Here is a 25,917-nt window from a genome sequence, read left to right as displayed (position 1 = left end):
CTAAAAACGAGGCATCACCTCTGATACCACTCCTTACCACAGAAAATAATTTCAGTTGGTTAAAAAAATGAAAATTTACTTAAAATAAACTGCTTTTGAAGAACAGCCATTTTTAATACTTTTTAAAGTCTTATAAGAAACGTAGTATAACTATTTATTTAATACAGCAAATATTAGTAATTATTTAGTTCACATCAGTTCTGTTCAGCTTGAAGTTAACTGGTCCTGAAACACTGAATTCACAGTAAAAGATAAAAAGAAAGAGGATAGACTGGGTACGGTGACTTTAAAGCAATACAGCCACATTTCCTAGTTCTTGGTTTTGTGGATTCTAGTACATGAGAAGATAATCAGTGGCTGAAGTTGGGAAGGGGAGAATGCAGGTCAAATTAGTCTGTCACTAGGACACCATGCTGAAACGTGTAACTGAAAAACAACATGCTACATAGCTGCAACAAAACACGCTAATACTCTCACTGTGACTGGCATATCAAGACCTGCCTGCCTGTACATGAAGACCGCTTGCTATAGGGTTCCAGAAAGCCAGCCCTTCCCCGGCTCCGCGGGCTCCTCCTGAGCCCCACGGTTCCCCTGCTGCCTCAATTCCAACCAACTCAACCAGCACCAACACAGCTTCTTCCCTCTCCACCCAAACCATGGTATCCCTGTGAAGTAAAGTCAGAGGGGCAAGATAATCCGGTATTCATGAAAGTCCTTACTCTCCTCTCGTCTTTTTATACAGGAGAATATTTGCCTCCATTTTGAAGACCTAATGAACAGAATTATGTGCAAAATCATGACCATATCATGAATGAGGGAATATAACCCATTCAAGACCTGTTCCATTCCTAAATAACCTGCTGCATTCACCAAGAAGTTTGCCTTCGCATATTAGCTGATCAATTTATCACAGATGACCATTGCATATCCTTTTCCACCAGTTAAATGAAAGCTTACAAAATTCAGTAAAGTTTCTTCCACTTTTAGTCTTGACACAAAAATATGGCAAAAACTGTACACTTACATTCTTCCATTTGTTATCAACAGGTTGCAAAAGATTAGCAGGGGATGTTGTTAAAGGCTGGGTGACAGAGTCCTACAAAGAAATAAAAATAAAGTATTTTAAGCCTTTGTACAAAAAGAAGAAAAACATAGCTGACATTATGCATAAAAGTAGCACAGCTCATTTTCCCACAGTATGGAGACTAGTGACAGAAAAAATGAGACTATGGGAGAGATAAAACAGCACCTAGAATCACTAATGTTGCTCATAGTTTACATACATTAAATAAACACAAGTTACAGAAACCAATACCTTATAGCTACAAGCACTGATGCGGCAAAATACAAATAACCTTACAGTAAGCATATTTTACAAGATGTACTCATGTATCACACAAGAATGCATTCTTCGGTAGCACAGCACTTCAGGAGACTTCAACTTTTGGATTTTGTTGTATTAAGTACATAATCATTGTTCATCCGCAGGTATATAACAAGGGACATCAGAGACTGATCGCAAACTTCAGAACAGAATTATTATACTGGAGATTTGTTGTTAAAGAAGCTCTGCAAGTTTTGAGCAGAATGAAGAAGTCCGTTCTAACATAAGAATGCTAGTGCTGATCTGAGAATGTACCATCTTTCTATAGCAATAAAAATCAATCAATCATTAAATCCCTGCAGTTTCAGCTATAAAATTAAAAATAAAAAGTGTAATACTCTTTTCACATGCAACGGACATGTCAGTTATTATCTTTGTTCTTCTTGTTAAACTTCTTGGCATCTGTTTTTAGAAAGAAAATTTTTTCTCCTATTTTGCTTATACTATTGTATGGAGATATTCTTTATTTTTTCCCTCCTTCATGCAAGCAGAGAAGCATGCATGCAGCAAAGATAACAACAACACACTTCTGTAACATCAATACATAATGTAAATGCAAAATACTCAAGCAAACTAAAACAAGAAACACACAGCTGGACAGGGAAAGCAAACATGAGGTAGTATGAAGGAATCCTTTTCCATTCTGCTTTTAAGATTAGGCCTGTGAATGTACAGATGTACAAAAAGATGTAGAGATTATATGTACTTGCAAGCAAATAGGACACATTAGTCTTTTGTTTTTTTCTTTTAGTTAACCTGAAGAGACAAATAGCATCTGCCATACAAAAAAACTTTATGAAATCTAAAAAAGAAAAATGGTTCTCCAAACAACACTACTAGACACTTGTTTTCAACAAGATACAGCTGCATAATGAAATTGAGACAGTAAATTTTAACCCTCCTCTTCAAAGTCTAGTATTACTTGTCATCCATTGACCTTTAAAGCACAAAAGTTGGAAATGATGCAAAACAGAGTGGAATAAAGGTAAAAAAGGTAGTTCTATTCAAAGAAAAAAAAAATGTACTGTGATACATTAAATATGCACTGGCTCAAAAAATAAAATAGTCTTATGAAACCAGAAGCACTTTCTGAAATTCAGCTTCTTGTATCTTGGTAAAGGAAAAAACCAACATTCGGTGCTTCCAATAAAGCTAAGATTTTCCCTTTATGATCTGTCAAATAAGAAGCTAACATTTAAAACAAGTTATCAGAAATATTCAGAAGAAGAATCCACTATGTCTTTATATGAACTAGAATTATACAAACAATTTCTGAAAATGAGTTAAAACTACTATACAATTTCAACAGTTCCAGATTTCATTGTTCCAGCAAAACTTCATAATTATTTTTATGTTATCTGGGGAGGCAACCTTTCCTCCACACACAATCTGTAAGCACCAGAATTATATTTTACTTCGCTGTAAAATAAGATGTTGTATTTTCATATTAACACTCAAACTGTAAATCCTTTTTTGCATATACTTGGCCAATTTACATTCTGTCAATATTTAATAATGCAAATCAATTCCAAAAATGACACAAGACTTTAAAAAGACAAAAAGCAGCTACAGGTCTTTTAGTTCTAACCTATCTGAAGAATTCCTGGAATTAAGATATAGATCTAACTAAACTCTTAAAGGCATTTTCACAATATATCAAGCAAAGCTTACCGCTGTAACATGAGATACATCTGTTGAAGAGCTTGCAGAATTCTGTGGACCACCCATGTGCATCTTGCTGATATGTGTATTTAAACTACCCAAGCTTTTGAAGACACAGCTACATTCTGTACAATTGTATGTAGGACCATTCTTCACCTTCAATAAAACAAAAAAAACTACTTAAATTTTCCCTAAATCTACCAAATTTTATACTTTTCATTATTTACCCACATAACAAATATAATATGGGGTTATGAGAGCTAAAATGGTTTATTTTTCCAAGGCACTGATATCCAGTTATGGAATCAGTCTGGTATCTCTCAGATATCAAGTCAACTGTAATCTACGTGCCTGACTGTCATCTCCTATTACCACTTCTCAACGTTGGAAAGCACCAGAGAGCAAAACAAACGTCATCTGGCAAATGAGGCCTCAGACTTTTCCCTCCTTACAATTTCCTACCATTACACACTTAGAAACAAAACTGAAATGTAACTTTACCAATTAAGATGTGCCTGAAAACGTAACATCATACATAATACAAGTGGATGTTTGGAAAGATGAAGAGAAAAATACAGATCATTTATCTTCAAATTTTGGCTCTTCTGTTTACTTTTGCAAACGTATCTTTTATAAATTTCCAAGAAAAAAATAAAACCCATTTTTCGGGTCAAAGTAGAATGAAGGCACGACAGATTGGGCCAAAGGCCATAGGGACTGCATGGGAAGGGGGTAACCACTACCAAAAAAACAACACGGTGAAGGGGACAGAAGCTTAATACATAGTTTGAACTGAATTTGAATGCACAGGATGAGAAAGTGATCAGCAGCAACTTGTTTGGGACTCTCAGGCCAAGGGGTTGAGGTAATTAAAGCAGATAAATTTGCAGATTCCAACCATCCTCACTTCCCTCTCCTCCTCAGTCTATCACATAGCAGTAAGAACCAGCGCAATACTTTCAATATGTAGGGAACAACAAAGTCTTCAAAAGAAAACACGCTGGTTGCAATATAGTATAGAATTTTGTATTTTCTGACATTAGCATAAACTGGTACAACACTTTAAGAAAGAGGTATCAACTAATAAAATACAGGCATGACTATACAGTGATATACAAAGTGAGAATCAACCTGTTCCATTACCCCCTGTAACATTATTTTGTGACTGTCTCATGATAAAATGAAGAATTAATAGAGTTCTGCACGCAGTCTTGAAGGAAACACAGAGACAGCAAGAAAGAAAAAAATCAACCAATGATCCAAAGCAATAACTAAAATGCAGGATCAGGATCACGAAACACAGCGTAAGACATGATCAAGAGGCAGCATTTAAATAAAGTCCCTTATCCCACTACTTAGTTTTGTTAGGGTGTTGTGGGTTTTTTTCCTTACAGAAAAACAAGAGTAACAGAAAAAAGTGAAAAATATTTTTGGTCTGACTGTTGATTTCCAACAATCTTGTAATATTGAAAAAATCAATGTAAATTACAAAATTAATGTTGGTGCATTTTTTTATGCAGCAAAAACTATTGCATATAGGGAGCTGTGATCAGTGAGGAAGCTTAGTCACACAGAGTCATATGAAATGTAAACACATGATTTAATATAATTAAGCGTAGTACAAAACAGTAAGGTATATTTAATGAAGGACCATATCATAAAAGTAAGAAACTCTAACATGCTAAAAGGATCCTTACTAAAAAAAAAAAAAAATCCAATAAATAAGATCTATCGTTGTAACACAAAAATGGAAAACAAGAAAGCAAATCTCAGACAGAGTTAAGGGACAGAGTGAGAGCAGAGAATATATTCTGCATGCGGGGGGGGGGGGAAGAAGAGAAAAGAAAAAAGCTGCCTCTATCCGTTTATACCTTCCAAATCAAAACTCTTTCTATGGGTATTTCCAACCACCAATCACTAAAGTCAGCAAGGAAATTACTGAACAAAGTTGCATAGCCAATGTTGCTCGGAAGATTATATTTCATTATCATAGCAGTACCTTTTGAATCTTAAAAATTGTCTGTCACAAAGAAGAAGAAAAAAAATCAGCATAAAGAGGTCTGAGATGACAATGTTTTTTATCTTATTTTGTAATTTTCTTCTACCTGTGACTGAAAAAACCTCTGAAAAAGGCTGTAAGATATATACTTCAAAGACAAATTGCAAGTATGCTCTATGATGGAGTTAGGGCTTGCTGTTTGGCCTTGAAATTTTTCACCATTTTCTGCTTTGCTGCTTTTGGCTTACTTTCATCTGATTCTAGCCCTCGTTCTCCCAAGACCGACACAGGTACATTTTTATACACAAAAAGCCACTAATAATTTATTAATCTATCAATGTACTCAAAAGACAATGGTAAACAAAGGTTGTGCTACTTATCCTAAGTATACATTTATTCAGATTAAGCTATTTTAGGAAAGCCTGCAGGTAAAACCAACAAACTAGAATCTATACCACAGCAGTAAATCTATATTGGCTGCAGAAAGCGCCAGAGAGCATAGGAATAGCAAACAGGATAATTTAAATACTGAAAATGAAATAAGCAGTATATTATCACCAACCACTTTATGAATAATTGTATTTACCTCTGAATGAACTCTCTGTATGTGTGACTGAAGATTGCCTTTCTGAGAAAAGGCTGCAGGACAAAAGGCACAAGCATGGGGTTTTTCACCAGTGTGCTTGATCATATGGGTCTGCAATGCCCCCTTCTGGTTAAAGGCTTTTCCACATTCACTGCATTTAAAAGGTCTTTCACCTGAAAGGGAAACAAAGCAGCATGTGGGGTAACGGGCTTTAAATAAATATTAGTCGTTTCCTGTATCTAAATGAAAAATGTTATCAGTTAAAATAAAATACTGCATATAGATATCTGTACATACACACACATAAACACAAAAACATATGTTATTAGTTGTTTTGACAATGAAATTGTTTACCTCAACTACTAATCTCAGCATCTACCCTGATAAAGATGTAGCTTTGTGAAAAAGTTTTATGACCTAGCTGACGATGATCAGTTAAAATGCATAAAATAAATGAAACTTGTATGAAACAATTATTTAGAACAGCTTCGCTCAACTTCTGGTTTGGAGTATCTCAGAAGTTGCTATGCAAAACCACTGGAGGGAAAGAAAAGAGGAAAAGAAAAAAACCATGTGCCATTCTTTTACACCAAATCCGATAAAATGCATATACCTGCACAGAAACAAACAGGGGAGCAGAGGGTGTAATGGACAGTAGTAAATAACTAACAGTCAAAAATTTAACCTTTTATTTAGTCTAAAATCAAAAAGTCTTACAGCAACACTGCAAAAGATGTCCTATGGTTCCCGCTCACCAGTAAATAGCTATTCATTCTCTATAACCACTTATTAGAAATGTGCAATAAAACAATGTTTTTATTAAATGAGATATTGTACAGCCCTGCTCAAAAATAATTTTAAAACCTGGAATGTTCATATTACTACTGAACATTAAAGAACATCTAGGCAATATCCTTACAGGAATGCTCTGTCACTATTTCCTGATTTTGATGTTCTCAGTGCTGTGCACACTTACAGTTATTTCTACATGAACAGATTAACCATGAAAAACTCCCCAGAAATTGTAAGTGACAAAACATAATAGAAATGCATTAACATATTACAAAGCTACATATTTTAAACACACAGATACTAAGAAAAAAAGAGTTCAGTTTCTTACTTACCTTGTGCCTTAATTGACTACTGGAAATCTCCACTGTGAACTCAGTATCACTCATTTTTTTCTTTTAAAGAAACAATTTAGCTGTGGTAACTCCAGGACCTTGAGAACATTTAACACTTTTCTTTGCACATTTCTATAGCAAAAACACTATGAGCATGCTGTACATTATGTCTGCTACACCAGTAAGTACTAGAATGTGCTGCATATTATGCACACTAAAGCAGTTTTAATGAATATTTTTATATGACTTCTAATTATATAGCTGTAATTACATCTAGTTTAAAATGATTAATTCCTAATTAAATTCACATTGTTTGAAATAAAAGCAGCTATTTTCTGAAATAGATTACAAGCATATAACTCACATAGTATCAACTCCGAAGGAATGTATATTTTCTGTTCTGCTACTTACGGCTTTTGAAGATGCTTTAAGGTCTGCGGGTTTTAACTGTGTATTTTTTAATATAGATTAAAATACAGAACACTGATTCAGTTCTTGAAATACAGTGACAAAATTAATATTGGGCTTTCATAGGTAAAAGGCTTAGCTTCCACTAATAGCTGCTGGTGGACACACAGAAGCATTGCTTCAGATTAAGTTCGCCTATTTAAGTGAATTTCATTATAAAAACTAGATCTTAATTCTAGTGTGGAAATGTGGAATTTCTGTATTTCTCAAGTGTAACTTAATAAAATACACATTTGGGAGAGGGAATGGGGGGTTCATTACTTAGTTATTAATATGGGAATTGCAATCCCTGAGACTTATTTTTTTTTTTTTCCCCAAAAGGGTGTGAGTGCTTGAAATTAATAGCTATGAAGAAAAAAAGTATTGCAATTAAGACACTAATGTAATGCTGTACATGTAGCATAGACATGCTCTTTTAACAATTAAAGACTTAAGCATTCTAAATTCTTTAAAGCAGAGTTCTTCTTTCCTACATATTTTACGGTACCTCAAGCAATTGGATGCCAGACAGATTGTCCGCAGATTGGAAGTAATAACATAGTTCACAAATATTAAATGAGTATTCACAACCTACTTGGAACTTAAAATGACCTACCATCACGTGCAGATTGGGGCTCTATTTTCTGCCTCTGGTTTCCCAACAGACAAATGCCTTTTTACTCTTCAAAAGAACTACAAATGCTCTAGAACTTTTGAAGCTTTAGAAAAGTGTCCTCAACCAACTGTAATTTTGTTTCTTCAGTTCTGACTAGAATAAGCTAAAATAATGTATCAAATAGATACAAAACTCTAAAATAAGCAAGTTAATTTTCAATGACTTTTTTTGGCTATTACTTTGAGGTAACTTTTAAAGCAGGTACAAGGGTGACCTCTTGTGTTACTGTTACACAATTAAATTATAAAGCTTAAAAAGATTCCTAAGAAAGAGTCACGCAATGGAATTTTTATTTCTCCCTTGGCAAAGTCATTCTTGTACATGTCAACTCATCACCTCACTGTCTGAACAGACTGCTAATACAAATGACATTGCACACTTACATAATTTACTACTTTAACTAGCTAAAAAGTAGATAAACAGCAATTTATTCACAAGACGGAAAATATAGTGCACATATATAGTGCACATCACTTGAGCACCTTCAATGAAGGTTCTGTTTAAAGCCAAACTTATGCTATATTATGTATTTTGGTTAAGTTTGAGAACTATTCTTACAGTCCTCTGTACACTTCAAAAACTTGTATTATTTTGTATTTAGCATTTTTCCGTCATTTCAATTGCTTAGGGGTTAAACAAATGCACATATTTATTACATTAATTTTGCAAAAACTATCTGCTATTCATTCTGCAAAACTAAACAGTCACCTGCTCTTCTTCAAGTATCAAAATTAAAATCTAGGCTTATCACCTCGCAAGTTCACTTTGGACATCCTGAAAATGGCAGTTACAGTAAGTACAGAAAATATATGGCAGTAACTTTAAATAAATCAATCTAAAACCAAAAGCAAGACTATTACATTAGTAGCATTCTTCATTCTCATGTATTTCTACTCTTTTTCTGATTGTAAATTTTAGAACCTGTTCTCTAGAGTATGTAAGATCTTATTTAGAGTACCTGACTGGCCCCTACCTAGGTATTCCAATTTTAGAGCCAACTGAAACTTTAAGTAGCAAAACTGGTATTCTGTAACAAATGAAACCTGGGAAGTACTTAAAATTTCCAGATGTATATAATTATAAACAGTTAAAAAGATTTTTAAAAGTAAATTTCCCAAGCAAAGGAATTACATAAAGGGTTTTTAAAGCAACAGGTAACAGCATCTAATGAGCCAGATGTATTAATACTACTTCAAGTCCCAACTGGGAGAAAAACACTTAGCATTTTACAGATTAATTGAATTTCATAAAACAAATGCAAACTAAAATAATTACTTCCACAGTCTTACCTGTGTGTATCCTAACATGTCGTGTTAACTGACTCGGCTTCTGGAACGTCTTTCCACAGTGAGGACAGGAATAGGTAAACCCACTTCTGTCAATATTTCTGTTATAAGATCTGGTATTTGATACCCTGCCATTTAAAAAAAAGAAAAGAAAAGGAATTTAAATAAAATCCTCTTAATCCTAATATTAAACATTATTTTGAAAAAGCTGATTTTACCCCATCATTTTTTAACATACAGTGTAAATTTGATGACAGTGTATAGCATCAGCTGCAACAGTTAAAAAACAAACTCTTTAATGATATTAAAAGAACAACTTAACAGGAGCGCTTTGCTGAGTGCCTACAAACACCAAGAATTTCAGTTATTTCTGTAATAAAATTAATACTTCTTAGAGGTTCTCTAGAGACATTTTCACAGTATTCTGCTAGAAGTATACAGTGACTTCGCAACTACTATTTTGGTGGGAACTTTCAACTCAGTGCAACTTCGTTTCTTTTGCCTGAACACAGCAAGACTTTTGTTCTTAACTAGAACAGGAAGATCTCCTGAACTAGAGCACAAATGCAGTTGCTGACGTCTAACAAAAACAGGTTAAGAATTTAATGACCCAAATACTCACTGCTGCTCCTCAAATACAAACCACTATCTCCACAGAGACATGGTAACAGATGATATAAACTCCCATGATTCATTTCTCTACAAACAAAACTAGTTTAAATGACTGCTGAAAAACAGCAATGTGGAAAAAAACAACAACTGATTTTATGCTGGGGAAAAAAAGAAAAAACAAATGCCTAGGGGATATTAAAAGACCTTTACAACAACTCAGCTAAAGAAGGTGAAACCAGAAGGCAGTGTGGTATCTAGAGCACTCCTCATTTTCCATAGTGTCGAGTATTTACACCTATACAGTAATCCAGCTTGTCAGTACTGCTTAAAGCTAACTGAAATTATACAAATTTAAATAGCTGGTGTTTTTCTAAACAACTGAGAAATAAGATTAGCTAATGCAAAGCAGATGTGCAAAATACACCACCACCTTGAAACACAGGCTGGTATAACAATATAAAAAATAGCAGGGGAGTAACAGCCCATGCGTAACACAGGAAATCATTAAACTTCTGCTCCAATGACGCATCTATCTACTCTATGAGAACATAGATATACAGTGTCTATTTAAAGGAAAGCACATTTTCCCTTCCAATTACTTCAAACAAATATTACATATTACAATATTATATTTAAATCCTTTTTATACTCTTGCAGAGCAAGCACAGAGTTTGGGTTACATATTTTACTTTTTCATATTAATTATATCTATCAAAATTTACTGAAGTATCCAGAGTAAAATCGACTGAAGATTGAAGAGTAGGAGAGAGAACAGCACAGATGTGAGAACCTCCTCTTCTTTCCATCTCAGGACAGATCTAGACCAGCTTGATGGTCAGAATATGCTCTCTGATGAGCAACAACATCTGTTTCAACTATAGCTGTGGCATTTTAATAAAGGAAATAATATCCAGTTTGGAGACAACTGCAGGGACAATCCTTCAAGATCAGATCACCTTCTAAAATATTGCCTCATTTAGAGTTATAATGACCGTTTTCTTCTTAGCAAAAGGTAGGTACTAAATTTAAATTATAACTTCATAACAGTTTTCCATTCAAATGTTTCAGACACAAACACCTTTTTGGGAACGAAAAGTGCAACCACTTTATGAAAAAAAACTTAAGGGAACAAGGTTCTTCATAATTTTAAAGCCTAAAAATTTTTTTAAGCTTATTTAACAATGAAAAGCAGGAATCAAATAGTAAGATTTTTAACTACTGATGTATGTCTTTGAACTTTATATACAGTAAAACAGGTTAGGTCTAATGTTAACTTCTCATAATTCATCTGAACAATATGAGAGCATTGTGTCAAATAATAAAAAAAAATTCAGAATGTCCACATTTTTGCTTTCAAAATCATTTCTACTGAAACACAGAAAGTGGAGCGCAATCACTTATGCAATTCATTAACCTGGCTCACACACATGGGTTGTATTTGTATTGCCGGTGAAAGGACAGTTAAGCACTGTATGGACAGTAGTTTCTTGAATACAAGTGCAACACGTTTCTACACCTGAACTGATAAATAAGGCGAATCTCATATAAGGAAGCTCTGAATCCAGAAATAATCCATGTTTATGAAAATAAACACATTATCGTGGACCGCTTATATCTCATTTATATAGAATGTAGCATGCATAATACTCTTTCAAAATCACAGCCATCATATTAGATTAATTCATCCATTCATTATTTAGTCATCCTAACTTACACAGGAGATGTCCATAAGAAGAAGGTTTTTTTTGTGTGTAGTAATATGTAACTCAATAGAAACATAACAACATCACCTCAATTTTCAATTTGCAAATGGAAATCTACAACAATACTTTTTTAAACCTCCTGGAACACAACTATTAAGAACTCACAACCTGCACCATCTGCTAATAAAAATAACTGGAAATACCCAATATTTCTCATTTTTAAATATATATTTTTCCCATCTGGTTTTTATACAAACAGAGTAAAGATTAAGAGAGAGCGCCTGTCAAAAGCCTTAGGCTTTCTTAATGTACAAACTAAACCAATAGACTTAAGCTTTTCTTTCTTCTAACTTAAAGTAATTTTCACCTTCCTAAAAGTGAAGTTAAACTAGAGAGCTGAAAGGAAGATCAGAACAAATTTTCACCAAAAGTAAGAACAGCATTTATTAGGCCTGGTTTTTCCCCTTCATTTTGCGCTTTTTCAGATTTACAAGAAACTCACAGCAGGTTGTGGCAAGGACTACTTGCAAAAGACTATTAAACTGCAAGGAACAACTTACTTCTTTGCAGAAGGTAAGCATTAGGATTTTTGCAATTACAATAACTGCTACATAAAATTAGTATGCATTTTCTTCAATGTACTGCCATTAGCCTTTAAAATCCCACATAAACACAATTCAAAAATCACTCTGTATCAGAAAAACTTTGCCTGTGTTTACAAATAGCTAGGAGATGGAACTATGCTTAGTATCAGTGCCTAAATATGAAAACAGCAAAAAATCAAAAGGCCTCTAAAAATAACCACCTACTTTAGCAAGGTTTAAAAAAAAAAAAAAAAAAAGCCATTTCATAACAGCATACCAAAGAAAAGAAGTGATCTGCATAGATCACAGTACTTTGCTGACTGGAAATGCTACTCCTGCTTCCCCCAGCAATCACGATAAAAGTAACATCTCATTTTGTTACAATCCCGTGATTGTCACCTTATTTTATAGTGGGTTTTCATATGCTCCTTTAGCTGTGAGGAAGTTTCAAATTCCTTTTTGCAAGACTTGCAGCTGTGGATCCTACTGCCTGCCAATTCTTGACGATGTTCTTCCATGTGTATGGACAGCTGACTCTGTAAAGTAAATTCATCTCCACACTCTGAACAGATAAGATTCTGAAAGAGATAATAGAGACTGATTTTTCAAAAGATTCCCAAACAGCAGTACACTTGCACAAGCTTTGCTCAAGTAGATGAATGTATCCTTCTATGGACACTGGCAGCTGGAAGCAAGCAGCAATAAAAGTATACAAGCAAAAAAGGTTTCTGAGCCCCATAATATAAATCATAAACAATAATCACTGCAACCTTATTATAATATTTTTATTTTAAGAAACTCCACTGAAACTGGATTCTGAAAAAGTTTATATGGTAGCAGAAACAAGCAGTTCAGTACCATCCTCACCACCACTTCTTAGTTCCTTGGTAGGCTATTTCAAGGTACACACAGAAACTTACCTCAGTGCCATTACACAATGGTCTACATAAACATTTGTAAAAAATACTACTTTCTAAGCAGAAACATCTTAACTGTAGATTCAGGGATTTTACACTTTTACTGGTTAAAATGATACAAATTGCCACTTACTTTTAAACACTAATCCCACACCACAATTACTACCAACTTTTCTTAAGCTGTCTTCACAGAAAAGACAATAGAAATAAATAGGGACACATAATAGTTTTGACAGGTATCACTTCAACCCATTAATTTTACAGCAGTGTTAAACATACCACTTTCCAGTTACATTAATATTCCACGTCATTTAGAATGTAAATCATACTTGTAATGTTTAATGCAAAAGCACTGCCATTTCTCTGAAATTTAGAGGAAGAATCAAAGTCAAATATTGTTTCCATGAAAACTAAAAGCTCTGCATTTATCTGACTTCCTTTTGCTTTTCAAAACCATTAATTTCATTTCTCAGTATATCTTTATTTTATAAAATCTAAGCAGAGAGTTAAGATTAAATGTCTAAAAATATTCACCATCTCTTTGGCAATACATCTGTTACATGTTCCTTACTGGTGTGCGTAAGTAACTTCAGACAGTTTTCATCTCGGTTCATTTTTCAATAATTGTAATTACCACTGCAAATGGAAGTGGTTTTTTATCCTCCCCCCCTTTTTATTTTCCTCCTTGAATGATCAACATGGGGGGAGGAAAGTGTCCATTTAAATAAAAACATTGACAAGAATGTTTTAATCAAGAGGAACAAAGATATGCAGTGCTATTTTTAAAGTGCTTTGACAATAAATTTGTTCCCTAAGTCTGAAAAAAACAAAAATTATGCAATATCGCCAGATGTTTCCACACAAAAACTTAAAAATCTGAAGTCCTTTAATGAAATTAAATACTACCTCAAAAATGACTTGTTTAATCTAACCTAGACATCTTTATTACCAGGCTCAAATCACAGTGTGGGACAATAAATAAATATTACATTCTTTTCCACGATCTACATTCAAATCTGAATAAGAATACTTCTTATTGAAAAATATTGTTCTTACACAAAAAATTTGGTTTATGACAATCCTTTTGTACAAGTGGGGAAAAATTACCTGAAGAGACACTTACAATGCATACTACATCAAGCTCATGGTCCCCAAAATTGCGAGTTTGTCAATTGCTTCTCAGCATTTTTCAGACAGACATTACCTATGACATTACATTGCTATTATTATTATTATTCTATTAAGCAACTTCCACAAACGAAAGAACAGCCTAAGAAGTATTTGAGACAATGAAAGTCTATGTAGTCTTACTCATTACTGTAGAATTTGCTGTAGGAAAGCAAGGACATGGTAAAATAGAAAAACTGTACAAAAAACCAGCAATATATCAAACCCAATAGCCTCTCTCTGGAATAAGCAGTACCAGATTTATTTTTTTGCTCCTCAAGCAAACTAAAAAAATCCACCACCACACACAGAACAAGTAACTGCACATTCTTAACCTCATTATGGTTAAACCCACCTTCTAACATTACACAAAAGGGGCTGTTCATACATTGCTAGATAATACGTAAAATTCCCAAACTCAAAAATAATTTTAGAAAGCTTTATTCATCTAATTCTGCCTGTATTAACTATCTTTATCTTATCAGATGCAATATCTGAAGGAACACTTCGGAACTCACAATCTTCACCTGTTTAGTACCAATGACTCCTACCATCTGTAAAAGAAGATTTTAATTTGCACTTTTTCAAAGACCATTGCTACTGAATTATAAGACAGGATAAATCAAATACAGTGAACATTCTTAAAAAAAAAAACAAAAACCAAAAAGAACAGGATTTTTTAATAATGGAATTTTTACTCTATATCCACCAAATATCAGTTTTAACTTTGTCAACATATTAAGGTTTTCCTAAAGCCCAAGAAAACCTCATGCTCATGAAGAAAAAAGACATATTAGCCATTTTAATGATATAAACTAGAATTTTTCAGTTTGTATTTAGCATTGCTGCCTCACCAGGCCAAAACGTACCACTGTCTATTCCCACTGAGGAAATGGACAAAAGCAAGAATCCTCTACAAGGTCAGGCATATTTACACAAGGTATGTTCTTTATAACTTCTTAGAAGAAAGCTACCTTTAACTGAGGAATTTCAAACATGTTTTTTTTTCCATTACACCAGTTTATCACACACAAATCACTAAAGAACATGACGATAAAAGGTAGTTTCTTGCAAAATAGATTTAAATAGCCCAGAAAATTCCTTCTGGAATCTCTGACAGGAGCAATCAATCACAAAAATCTGCATTTCAACACAGATAGATATGCTCTCCCAATCCCAGCTGGAGAGCTCAAGAAGCTAATCACACTAGTTTCTGGTTACTGCCCTTCTGCACTCACCTGCAGATAAAGCTGGCTGATGCAGCACAAAGCAAGACTACAGTTACCCAAACCTCAGCTTTGGGCAGTAGTCTCCTCAACTGCTACGTATGAGTAAGCGAGCACGTATTTTTGCTCTGTTTTCAGATTTTCAGCCTTTCTAACAGCAAGAGTAAGAAAGTGATAGCAAACAGGAGGGAGAATGTACTACACTGATAACTTCTTATCCTGCACATTAGGAAAAACTCCTGAATGACAGCTAGTGCCATCATCAAGACCCTCGGCTTCAGGTTCAAATTGCAGCTTTCCTACAGGCCCAGTGCATAACTATTGGGAAAGTCATTCTTGCAATTCTCTGTGAATTTACTGTTATGTTCATCTGTTTTATTACAGAACGATGGAGTGTTACAAGAATATATTCATTAGCAATTGAAAGGTGTTAATATAAGTTTAATTTTTAAGCTGCACATTGAATTTTAAATTGAAAGGCATCACACAACCTATTCTTCTGACATCTGCACTAAGTATCAAAATCAGAGCAGCTGAAGTGGATGAAAAATCACTTAGTGATAGAAATGAATACTAAAAATCTTAGGCATCTTTCTTGATGCTCGGTTTCCTTATTCTGATGTTTTTAGCAATTCATAAATCAAATTTCCCCAATAAATACCCATTAAACTATGTATCATTATAGATACATTAACATGCAACAAAATTGTATTCAAGCCCTCTCATTTTAACTTGGTTGTGTACATGACAAAATGTAAACTGATAACAAGATTAAAGAATGAACACATTGTCTACAGATGGCATTCCCTGCCTGGTTTAGGGAAAAATGCAAACAGGCCTATCATCCCAAACCTAGTGGTAAAAACTGCTGTAAGCTGTCTGCAGTTGGTATGGAGAAACATACAGTTGTTGTATTTATGATTAAAAGTCTGACAATAAAAGTGCACCCTTGACTCAGCTCCAATTCTCCAATGCAGAGTGCAGTTTCAAAAAAGCCTTCGCAGGAGGAAGAGGTAATTACATGATTGAAAACTTGGTATTCTGGGCAGTACAATCAACTCTGGCAACTGCAGTAACGCTGTAACAACTATAAAGTGTGCAAAATACTACTATGCATTAACTGTTTGCTAAGAATTTAAACAATGCCTTATGAAAACGGAAAATGAAACTGTGAGAGGGGAAGGAGCAAGAAGTCTTCTCAAGCGAAATAACCGCTCAAAAAAGGGGTGGGAGTTCTAGATAAGGAAACAGCTTCATGATGCAAGATATAGATGGTGAGAATGCCTCACCATGACATCTGCCATCAAAAATGATCACCCAGACTATTACCTGTGGGCTTGTCAATGTACTTGAAATCACAGAAATTGCTTCAAAATAAAAGTATTTGTAAATAACTAATCAGTCAATGCTCATATATCATATTGCTTATTTCCAGTATATTAATTTCTGCTACTATTATTAAAACAGACTCCCCACTAAAAGTTTTATATTTCTTCTGAAAAGAGACCATTTATTCAATCCTCCAATCTAAAGCATGTAGGTAAGGGATTAAGTACAACCATTATGACATGTCTTTTCAAAATTTAAATTATGAGGTTTAATGAATTACCTCTTCTTTCTCATGTAGCATTATATGAGCTTTCAGACTGGCTACTCTGGAGAATTTCTTGTTGCACACAGGACATGTAGGATCTTCACCATTGTGAGTACATTTATGAAGTGTCAAGTTGAATTCAACATTAAATGACATAGGACACTGGTCACATCGGTGAGGCTGTTTGTTAAAAGCACAAAAATAAAGACAAAATTCAATCTTCCCATAAGTTACATATACCCTAGGTGACACATATAACCATACAAATCAAAATGTTTAAAATAAAAAAAGAGCAATTCAAGTGCCTACAAAAGATAACGATCCTTAATAATACCAGTCTTAATTATTTTCTCTTCTTTGCATCTCACTACTGAAAATGCAAATACAGCACTCCCAAGAGCATATGGGGAAAGAAGGCAGGGGAGCTAAAGAAAGCAGAGACTCAAAACAGACTGTCCAAGAAGAGTGAAGTTAGGAGGAGAGAAGAATGAGCAAGAGATGGAAATAAATTTTCCTACTTTAACTAAGGTCATGAACTTCTCCTTAAGCAAAATTAATAATCAAAAGAGCAAAGAGCTTAGTTTATGCTAGGATTGACTGCTCTTCAATTGATATGAGCACAATCAGTTTTCATTCTTTAAGAGCACCTTCACTTTTAGCTATAAAGGCTCTTATACAAGTGTGCAATAGCATGGTTTTAACAATATCAACTTCCATTTTTATATATCAACTTTACAACATTGAAACTTGTGTAAGTAGTTCTTTGTACACATGAATTATCATCTCAAAGTTCTACATTTTGTAAAAATTAATCTGTATCTACAGCTACCTCAATCAGTAATAAAATTATTTTTCCATCACATGTAAAGTAATTTTAGCTTTGTAAAATAGAAAGCAAGGAACAGAAATGAAATGCTTCAGATTTACAGATGAAACCCGTAGCAAAAGCTTCATTTAAGAAGTCAGTCCAGTCTTAATCACATATCTGTATTTTTCTCATTCTTTCCCCAATTTGATTTGTTAGCAGCTAAAGTGATGACATTAATCTACTGACTAATACATACATACTAGATTAGGTTGCTTGACATTATTGAAAACAGCTATGAGAGACTAGCGGGGTCCAGTTAATCAATATAAGCATTATTTTCTTTTTATTGCTAACGTGTAGAATCAGTTTGCAAATTCAATTAGAAGAAGCCCATCTATTTTTTCATCTATTTTATAAAACAAAGAAAATGGCTAAAATTAAAAATTACTGAACTGGAAACAACTACCTAACTAAATGGCATGGAAGTAAGGTCCTGTCTAAAAGGAAACATGAGGAAACATGAAAGAGAAACTTCATAAAACTCTGAGGTCCCCAAGTAGTAATTATTAGTGATGTGATTAAAAAAAACTGAAAATGAAGTCTTGTGTTAGCTTTACTTGTCAGTATACGAAAATATCAATGTACAATATCAATATATTTTCTAAGTTTTTATCTACTAAAATTCATACCTTGTCATTTTGCTCATGATCCCTCATATGGCGCTGGAACTGGGTCTCTTTTGGAAAAGACAGCAAACAGATCTCACACTTATGGAAGTTGGGTACTTGGTAGGGAAAATTACTGTCCTCTATATTCGGTGTCAGAACATCATCTACAAAACAAGCATCGAAACATTTGTATGAAGTCACATTTCATTTACTTATAATTTATTGTAAAAAACAGAATTCTTTGAAGCAGAATATATTCAAACTCTTGTAAGATTTTGACTTATACAAGATTCTAACTTTGTGGGATCTTGAAGATCTCAGACATAAACATTACTGCTTCCATTGACACAGGATCAACAGAATATATCCATCCCTCTAACTAATCACCTTTTTCTAGTAATTTGAAATAAATTCTTTCTGTGCTTCATAAACACCCATCAAGTTTGCAACAAAATAAAATGCTGCCAAATACACTAGATATGAGTAAAGATACTGCCAAGGGTTACTTTTAATAATATGACATCACGTGTTTCTTAAAAAAAACTTTTTAATACAACTTAGTCAGGAGTTCTGACTACACAGGTTTTCTGCCCTCCCCCCCTCCTTCCTCTCTCTCTCTCTTTTTTTTTTCTTTAAGAAAAACTTAGGCATCTTTTCTTTGTTCTACTTCTCGCAATGTAAAACCTTTATTAGTTACCTTTACAGTTGTAAAACCAACACCAATGTTTCAAATAGCTAAGAGATGCAATAAACTGCAAGTTAAACTGTGTACACATGAATTCAACGAAGAAAAAGATTTTTTTTTTTTTGATAGACTCAGTCTAAGCCCACGCAGTTTTCTTGCTTTGAACTCCTACAGTCACACAACTTTTGATATACAAGTTGCAAGCTTCTATATCGTCTTGCTCAAATGGCTGAAGTCAGGCCCATAAATATTTAAGATATCAGGAAAATATTAATCCAAGTAAGCCAAGAACATTTTACACTTGAGAAGATACTGTATTACTAAGGAAGTTATCTTTATTTAAGAAAAACTTTAAGAAAAGCAATTGGCAGCAGGGGTTAAAATATGTAAGATCATTCAAAGCAGTAGTACTAAAATGAAAATAAAAATTAATTGACTCATGCTGCAGGTTAAGGACACTGAAGAGAAAAACCCCATAGAATTCAGTTTCAAACGCTGACACAACTCAACAAAGCACATCAACAACAGAATGCAACAGGATGCAAAAAAATGGTAATGTTGATTTTATTATCTAGACATGCAAGGCCTGATGTTTCCCTTTAAGAAAGTCAGTACTCCTCACCACGTATGAAAGAATTAGGCATAGGAAGTAACAACACAACTAGAAATTTACAGCATCCTGTTTACATTTCCTCAGAGGAAACCAAAGATTACAATTCATATAGTATTTCTGCTCAGTATTGCACCTACCGCAAAGTCCCATCTCATTCAACACATCATTTACAAGGGAAGAAAAAAAAAAAAAAAAGAATCAGTACCTCACATCCTGAACACCTTTTTTTCCTGCTAAAATTATCACAAATAAACTTAAACAGCTTGTAGTTGAGGAAGCTCTAGGAAACATTTCAGCACAAGATGTTTTGGGCGAAAAATCACAACTAAAAACAATGTCCTGAGGACTCAGACTTCCCATTTCTGGACTAAGCTGCCCAACTGATTTCTGCTTTGCAAAGTTTAGTTACATGTCTTTCTGTTAGAGAGAAATACTTTGCTTAACCATCACAAATCTTTAACACATATAAAGTTAAGCCTACTGCATCCTTTAAAGGACTCTCAACTGTAAATTCATAGTATATGCAGACACTATCAATAACATCCCTGAAATGGTCACAATTCTTCAAAAGCTGAAAAGCACAGCTTTAATTACAAGACACTGTCCTTTAGGCATCCTTGTGATAAACATACCTGAGTAGAATAAAGGGCACAAAATCAGTTTCTGTAAATACTGGCATGACAAGAAAGAGAGAGGTGAAAAAAATCTACCCCAATACTTGGACTATATGAAAACATAATGCAAGAACCTTTCCTTTCCCCTAGAAAAAGGAGTAATTGTTCAACTCCATGAAGGCCTGACCTCTCACTTTAAATTGACAACTGAAAAATGATCCAATCCATGACTTTAGAAAGGCCTTTAAACCTTCTCCATGAACCAAAGAGATTATCATCTTTAAACATTCACTCTCGAGATCAAAGACACCGGACAACATACAAAAACAATGCCTAAGCCATTGAAGTAGCGAAAGCGTAAATTTGAAATAATCAAAGGTGCTAACTTCTCTACAATTTCAGACACAGAAAAAGCTACATGCTCACTAGTGTCTGAATAATATTACCAAATTACTTACTTTTTAGGTCAATAACATTTCTATCATTTTTATTACAATGTGTATCATATCTGTATCAACCGCAATACTGATTAATCTACAGGCTATGAATTTTCTTCTGGAATTCAAAAAGAAGTTCAAATTAATTATATGTTAATGAAAAATTAAATATCCTTGTGATGTTTCAACAGAATTTGATAACTATAAGTGTATGAAATCATACCACCTGATGCAGAAATACACAGGAAGAAGATATTTCAGCTTTTCTTTAAAAAGAAGGAAATGATCACCACTAAAATGAACAGAAAGGCGTAACAAAAGCATAATCTTAAAATATTTCATAGGAAAGAACAGAAAAACAGCCTAAACTTTGGGAAATGAGGAGTTGAGCACATCACACCCCGTGTCAAAGCGTCAGGAGTTTCTCAAGACTAGTTCATGGGTGATCATAAACTCTGAGCTGCCTGCAAGCCTTTCTGCCTTCCTAAAGGCCTTCAGACTCCAGGGAAGAAGAAACAGAATGCACGCATTTAGAAAATTCATCGCCTGTGTCTGTAACATCTTAAGCATTCCTCTTTCAAAGAAAATCTTTGCAACTCTTCCCAAAACCAAACCTTATGCTTTTTTGATCCTATCTTTCATATTGCTAAAGAGCAAAAGAAAGATGTTTGGGAGTCAGGACTGGACCCTAGAATCAGCAACTGGACTGTAAGGTCCAGCTTGACTTGGTAGAGGACTCTTTTTGCAGAAATCCCTAAGGATAAGGCACAGCAAATCAATTTAGGTTAGATTACAGAAATCTTCAAAGGCTCAACTGTTGGAAGGTCAGGCTGAAGACTGCCCTAAGTAGTTACAGCCGGTATGAATAGAAAAACAATCCAGTTTGGATTTAAAAGAACTCTGAAAGTTCAATTGTTTCACTTCCACTCAAAGGGCAGGATTAAGATCTAATGTAGATTAAAATGAAAACACAAATTCATTTATTCCTTAACACTATGTCTGAAGTAGCTTAAGGGAAAGATGAGACTATAGTAATCTTTTTTTACTCATATTCTCACTAAAATAGTTTGGTCCTCTATTACCAGCCAAATACTGGGTATTTCTGAGAGTTGCACAGCTCCCTTTTATTAAAGATGCAGGAAGTGACTTTTTATTCTATTCTTCCAGTAACAAGAAGAGTATTCAGAATAATATCCCTACTGAAATCAAGCAATTGGATAACAGCAACAACAAAACTGTTATGCTGTATAGAACTGCGAAGACAGAAAAACAGGAAAGACATTGCCAATTAAAAAAGTAACAAGCTAGCTATATTTTGACTTTTCAGGCAGGTGTCACAGACTCAAAGTATGACTTGGGTCTGTCTTCATTTCAATATAAAAATGGAATAAAAGCTTGACAGAGTTTTTTGTTACAAGAATTAATAACCAGATGAAGACACTATTTACACTGATACCTCTATATCATAGCAAGCCAAAGTAATAGCCTATGTTACCACGTTTCAGGGAAACCTGCAATAAAACCCAGTTGTGCAATCATCTTTCCTTAAATCAGAGAAAAAATGCTTTCAGACACATTGGCTTGGATCATGAAACAAGCCAAACACTGCAAAATACTGAATCTATCTGAAAGGCCAGTATTTTTCAACACCCAAAACCACACAGATGATGTCAATTCGAGAAGCTGGCAGTGGGGTATGGATCCTATACTTCTAAATGCACTGTGAAATTTATTAATTAAAAAAAAAAAATAACCAACCAAACAAACTCTAAACTTTCCCTGAGTACCAAAGGGAAACAAACTAAAAATACTGACATATGTGACATAGCATTTGATGGTCACAATTCATCATTCATCAGATTAGCAACCCTATCATGAATGGCTATTATGGTACCTATGCTCTCAGAAAAATATAAATATTAGGTACACAGATTAAGCAATCTATTTATTGTCAGATATATTCTGTCCAGATGAAAACATAAGTCTGCTGTCTGTTGATGAACTAACAGAATGCCATTCAAGTCAACCACACAGAATTAAAAGTTTGAGTTTTCAGTTAGGGAAGATGTTAACTGATTAAGCATATAATGTCAACAAAATTACATGAAAAACTGGCATGCTCTTACTAGACAGGAGCTACTTACTGACATCCATAAACAAACACACACAGAGAGAAAACACAAAATGAATATCAGAGTAACAAATCCCCTGGAAAGTAAGTGATTCTTTCAGGTCTGCACACTACAACAAATGATAAACCTCACTGAACAGCCGCAAAGTTTAAACCACTGCTATTTATTAATATTAAATGCACGGAAACAGTGCCAAAGCTACTGTCATTTTCCATTTTTTTTTTTGCAATGTGCATGTTTGTCTAGTTGCAAGATAAATCAACCCTATTCCTTCACAGCTTGAGAGAGACAGTCAAGTGTCAATACAATTAAACTAAACAGGGAGCACTTAGCTCATTAGGCACTGTCAAACATACATTTTGTCTGTATTCTCAGTTTGTCCAAAGTGCCCAAAACCACCAGAATCAGATTTGCAAAGTACCTAGCAATGATAATAAACTTGCAGTTTAAAGATGGACTTATTTAAATGCTCTTACTGTTACAACCTTTAAGTTCTTTTCACATTAATTGTCCCTCACAGAGCAGCAGCAATCAAGCTTCGGGGCAACTCAGCTACTTCTGCGACACAGCCTCCATGAAAACTTGACCTCGGGAGCTGAGTCAGCAAGCAGGTGCTCTCTGCTATAAGCCACTGATGACAACTCAGTGTGGAAGGAGGAAGACAGAATTAGAGCGCTCCCAACTCTTCCTTATGTAAGCAGCGCTGTGCCTCATGGCAGCCTGCAATCCTCTCTGCAAGGCGCAGATGGACTCATTCAGCTGTAAACGCAGCACAGCCTTATTAGATCTCTAATAGTCTACTCGCATCCAACTGAGAGGACACTGCGAATACAACACTCAAGCTTGCGGAATTAATGGATGAAAACTTGTCACTGAAGTTAAATGGCAGCTGGCAAGTTTAGGGACAAAAGGGTATGACCCTATCAAAACCTATTTACTAATTTACGAGTGGAAAGAAAGTGGTAGGACAAGAGAACAAAACAGTGATGGCAATATTGATGCTTCCTCATACTACACTTGAAGTCATAGAACACAAACGATAAAACATTTTGCTTAGTTCTGCAAACTTAAAAGAATCAGGTTAGTTTAAACCTAGCTCAGCACTCAAACAAAAACAATAAACAGTCATTCCTCATAACCTCCAATGGGAGGAGCAGGGGAAAGACAACTCTCAATCCATGTATCAGACCAAAATCCAGAAATTAAGATTTGCTCATATAAGACAAAGTAGTTTTATAATGTTTTGGTCAATAATCAATCTGGAATTTAAAGCAGTACCAGTCCAGATGCTTAGCTTCCAGGGGCACACTGCTGAGATGGATGTCCAGGTGCCAGTTGCTCAGCATTTGCCACCACAAAGCAGCTGCACTCCTTTCGGGACCACAGATGACTCCAGAAGCTGCGCAGCCACACTGATGCGCTGCAGGCAGCAGAGAGGCCTGACAGAATTAATAGCTCTGGCGTAGCTGGTTAAATGCTAAATAGATTGCACTGGGTCTGGCTGGGATGGAGTTAACTTTCTTCATAGCAGCCCATATGGTGCTGTATTTTAAATTTGTGATCGAAACAATGCTGGTAACGCACCAATGTTTTAGCTGTTGCTGAGCAGTGCTTGTACAGCGTGAAGGCCTTCTCTGTTTCTCACTCTGCCCCCACAATGAGTAGGCTGAGGGTGGGAGAGAGGTTGGAGAGGACAGCTGACGCAAACTAACCAAAGGGATGTTGCGTGCCATGCAACATCATGCTCAGCGATACAAGCTTGGGGGTGGTCCTCCCAGGGGAGTCTTTGCTCAAAGACTGACCGAGCAGCAGTCTGCTTGTGAGAGGTGGTGAACGTTTGCCTTGGCACCACTTGGCTGGGTTTTTGTGTTGGTTGGTTGGGTTTTTTTTACTTTTTTCCTTCATTTATTAAACTGTCTTCATCTCAACCCACAAGCTTTTTCTTGCTTTTGCTATTCCAATTCTGTCTCCCACCCTACTGCAGAGGGAAGTGAGTGAACGGCTGGAAGGTGCTTAATTGCTAGCCAGGGTCAACCCACCACATAGATATACCATCCACATCATCCTAATCTACAGATAACTGAAAATTGGCATTTCCTTAACCAACTCTGATAGCTTCATCTGACATTCAGATAAATATTGCTATATTTATTGCTAAATATTCCAAAACAGGAGTTACACTTTTTTGACAGCTGCATATGAATATACCAAGGTAGCATTTTTCAGCTGTTTGTTTTCATATGATTTGGATGTCTCACGCTTGAGACCTTGACCCTTTCCTGTGCCCAGCCACTACACTGTTAACAGAAATTTCAGAATGAACTAAATGATTTGCTAGCTGATCTTCCCTCTCCCCGAGAGGGAACACAATCCAACTACAGCAGAAAAACTCAAAGACATGAGAGTTCTCGAATAGAAATTTAATTATATTCGGAAGTACTTAATGCATAGGAATGAATGAAGTATAAAGGTATGAGCGCAACTGCAATAAGGATCAAAATAATGAGGACCTGCAATCAGCAGAAAGCTACAGAGAAGGGACAGAACAAGGGCTGAAGTTATCACACAGCCGTAACTTAAATACAGGTTATTTAACTGCATAGATTACTGGGGAAAAGGCACAGACATATTTCAACTATGGTGAGGAACTAGTGTGGAATTAAAGTACATCAGTGTAATCTAAGTCTATCTTCTTCTTGCTGAGACCCAACATACCCCTCACACATAAACTTAATTTTGTTACTGCAGAACAGTGAGATGACCAAACAAAAGTATCACTATTAAAGCCTAAAGATTACCTTTTCTAAGGAAAAAGTTTGAGGAGTTGTCCCTCCTGCATGTTGGAATTACCTGTACCTATCGTATTTAAAAGATCTAGCCCACATCACAAAAGCAGTACCACAACCTCTTCATTCTTGCCTGCATAACATCACTCACCTATTCTTCTCTTGTCGGTTAGAGGTCACCAGATAAAATCCTAGTGCACAACTACT

The 25,917-nt window shown here is 35.0% G+C and overlaps 1 protein-coding gene across 9 annotated transcripts in view; it reads right to left on the bottom strand.

Annotated features, from left to right (window-relative positions):
• ZNF236 (zinc finger protein 236) overlaps positions 1-25,917 on the bottom strand; it is a gene marked incomplete at its 5' end in the record, with an annotated part of 83,832 nt that overhangs the window by 52,618 nt on the left and 5,297 nt on the right. For 7 of the 9 annotated variants that reach the window (XR_014228209.1, XM_082312308.1, XM_082312307.1 and 4 more), the window contains 7 exons: positions 1,025-1,096; positions 3,056-3,202; positions 5,632-5,804; positions 9,168-9,292; positions 12,463-12,641; positions 16,983-17,147; positions 18,465-18,607. Coding sequence is in view for 8 of the 9 variants with exons in the window: in XM_082312302.1 (XP_082168428.1) it covers positions 1,025-1,096; positions 3,056-3,202; positions 5,632-5,804; positions 9,168-9,292; positions 12,463-12,641; positions 16,983-17,147; positions 18,465-18,607 (1,004 nt within the window). Of the gene's footprint in view, positions 1-1,024; positions 1,097-3,055; positions 3,203-5,631; positions 5,805-6,755; positions 6,888-9,167; positions 9,293-12,462; positions 12,642-16,982; positions 17,148-18,464; positions 18,608-25,917 lie in introns of those variants that run through there. The other 2 variants (XM_082312306.1, XM_082312309.1) reach the window with 2 other exon arrangements.

This window comes from Platalea leucorodia (assembly GCF_965183815.1).
Source record: "Platalea leucorodia genome assembly, chromosome: 1".
Classification (NCBI taxonomy): domain Eukaryota; kingdom Metazoa; phylum Chordata; class Aves; order Pelecaniformes; family Threskiornithidae; genus Platalea; species Platalea leucorodia.
The sequence above is the reverse complement of the archived record's forward strand: the minus strand, read 5'-3'. Positions and strand labels throughout refer to the sequence as shown.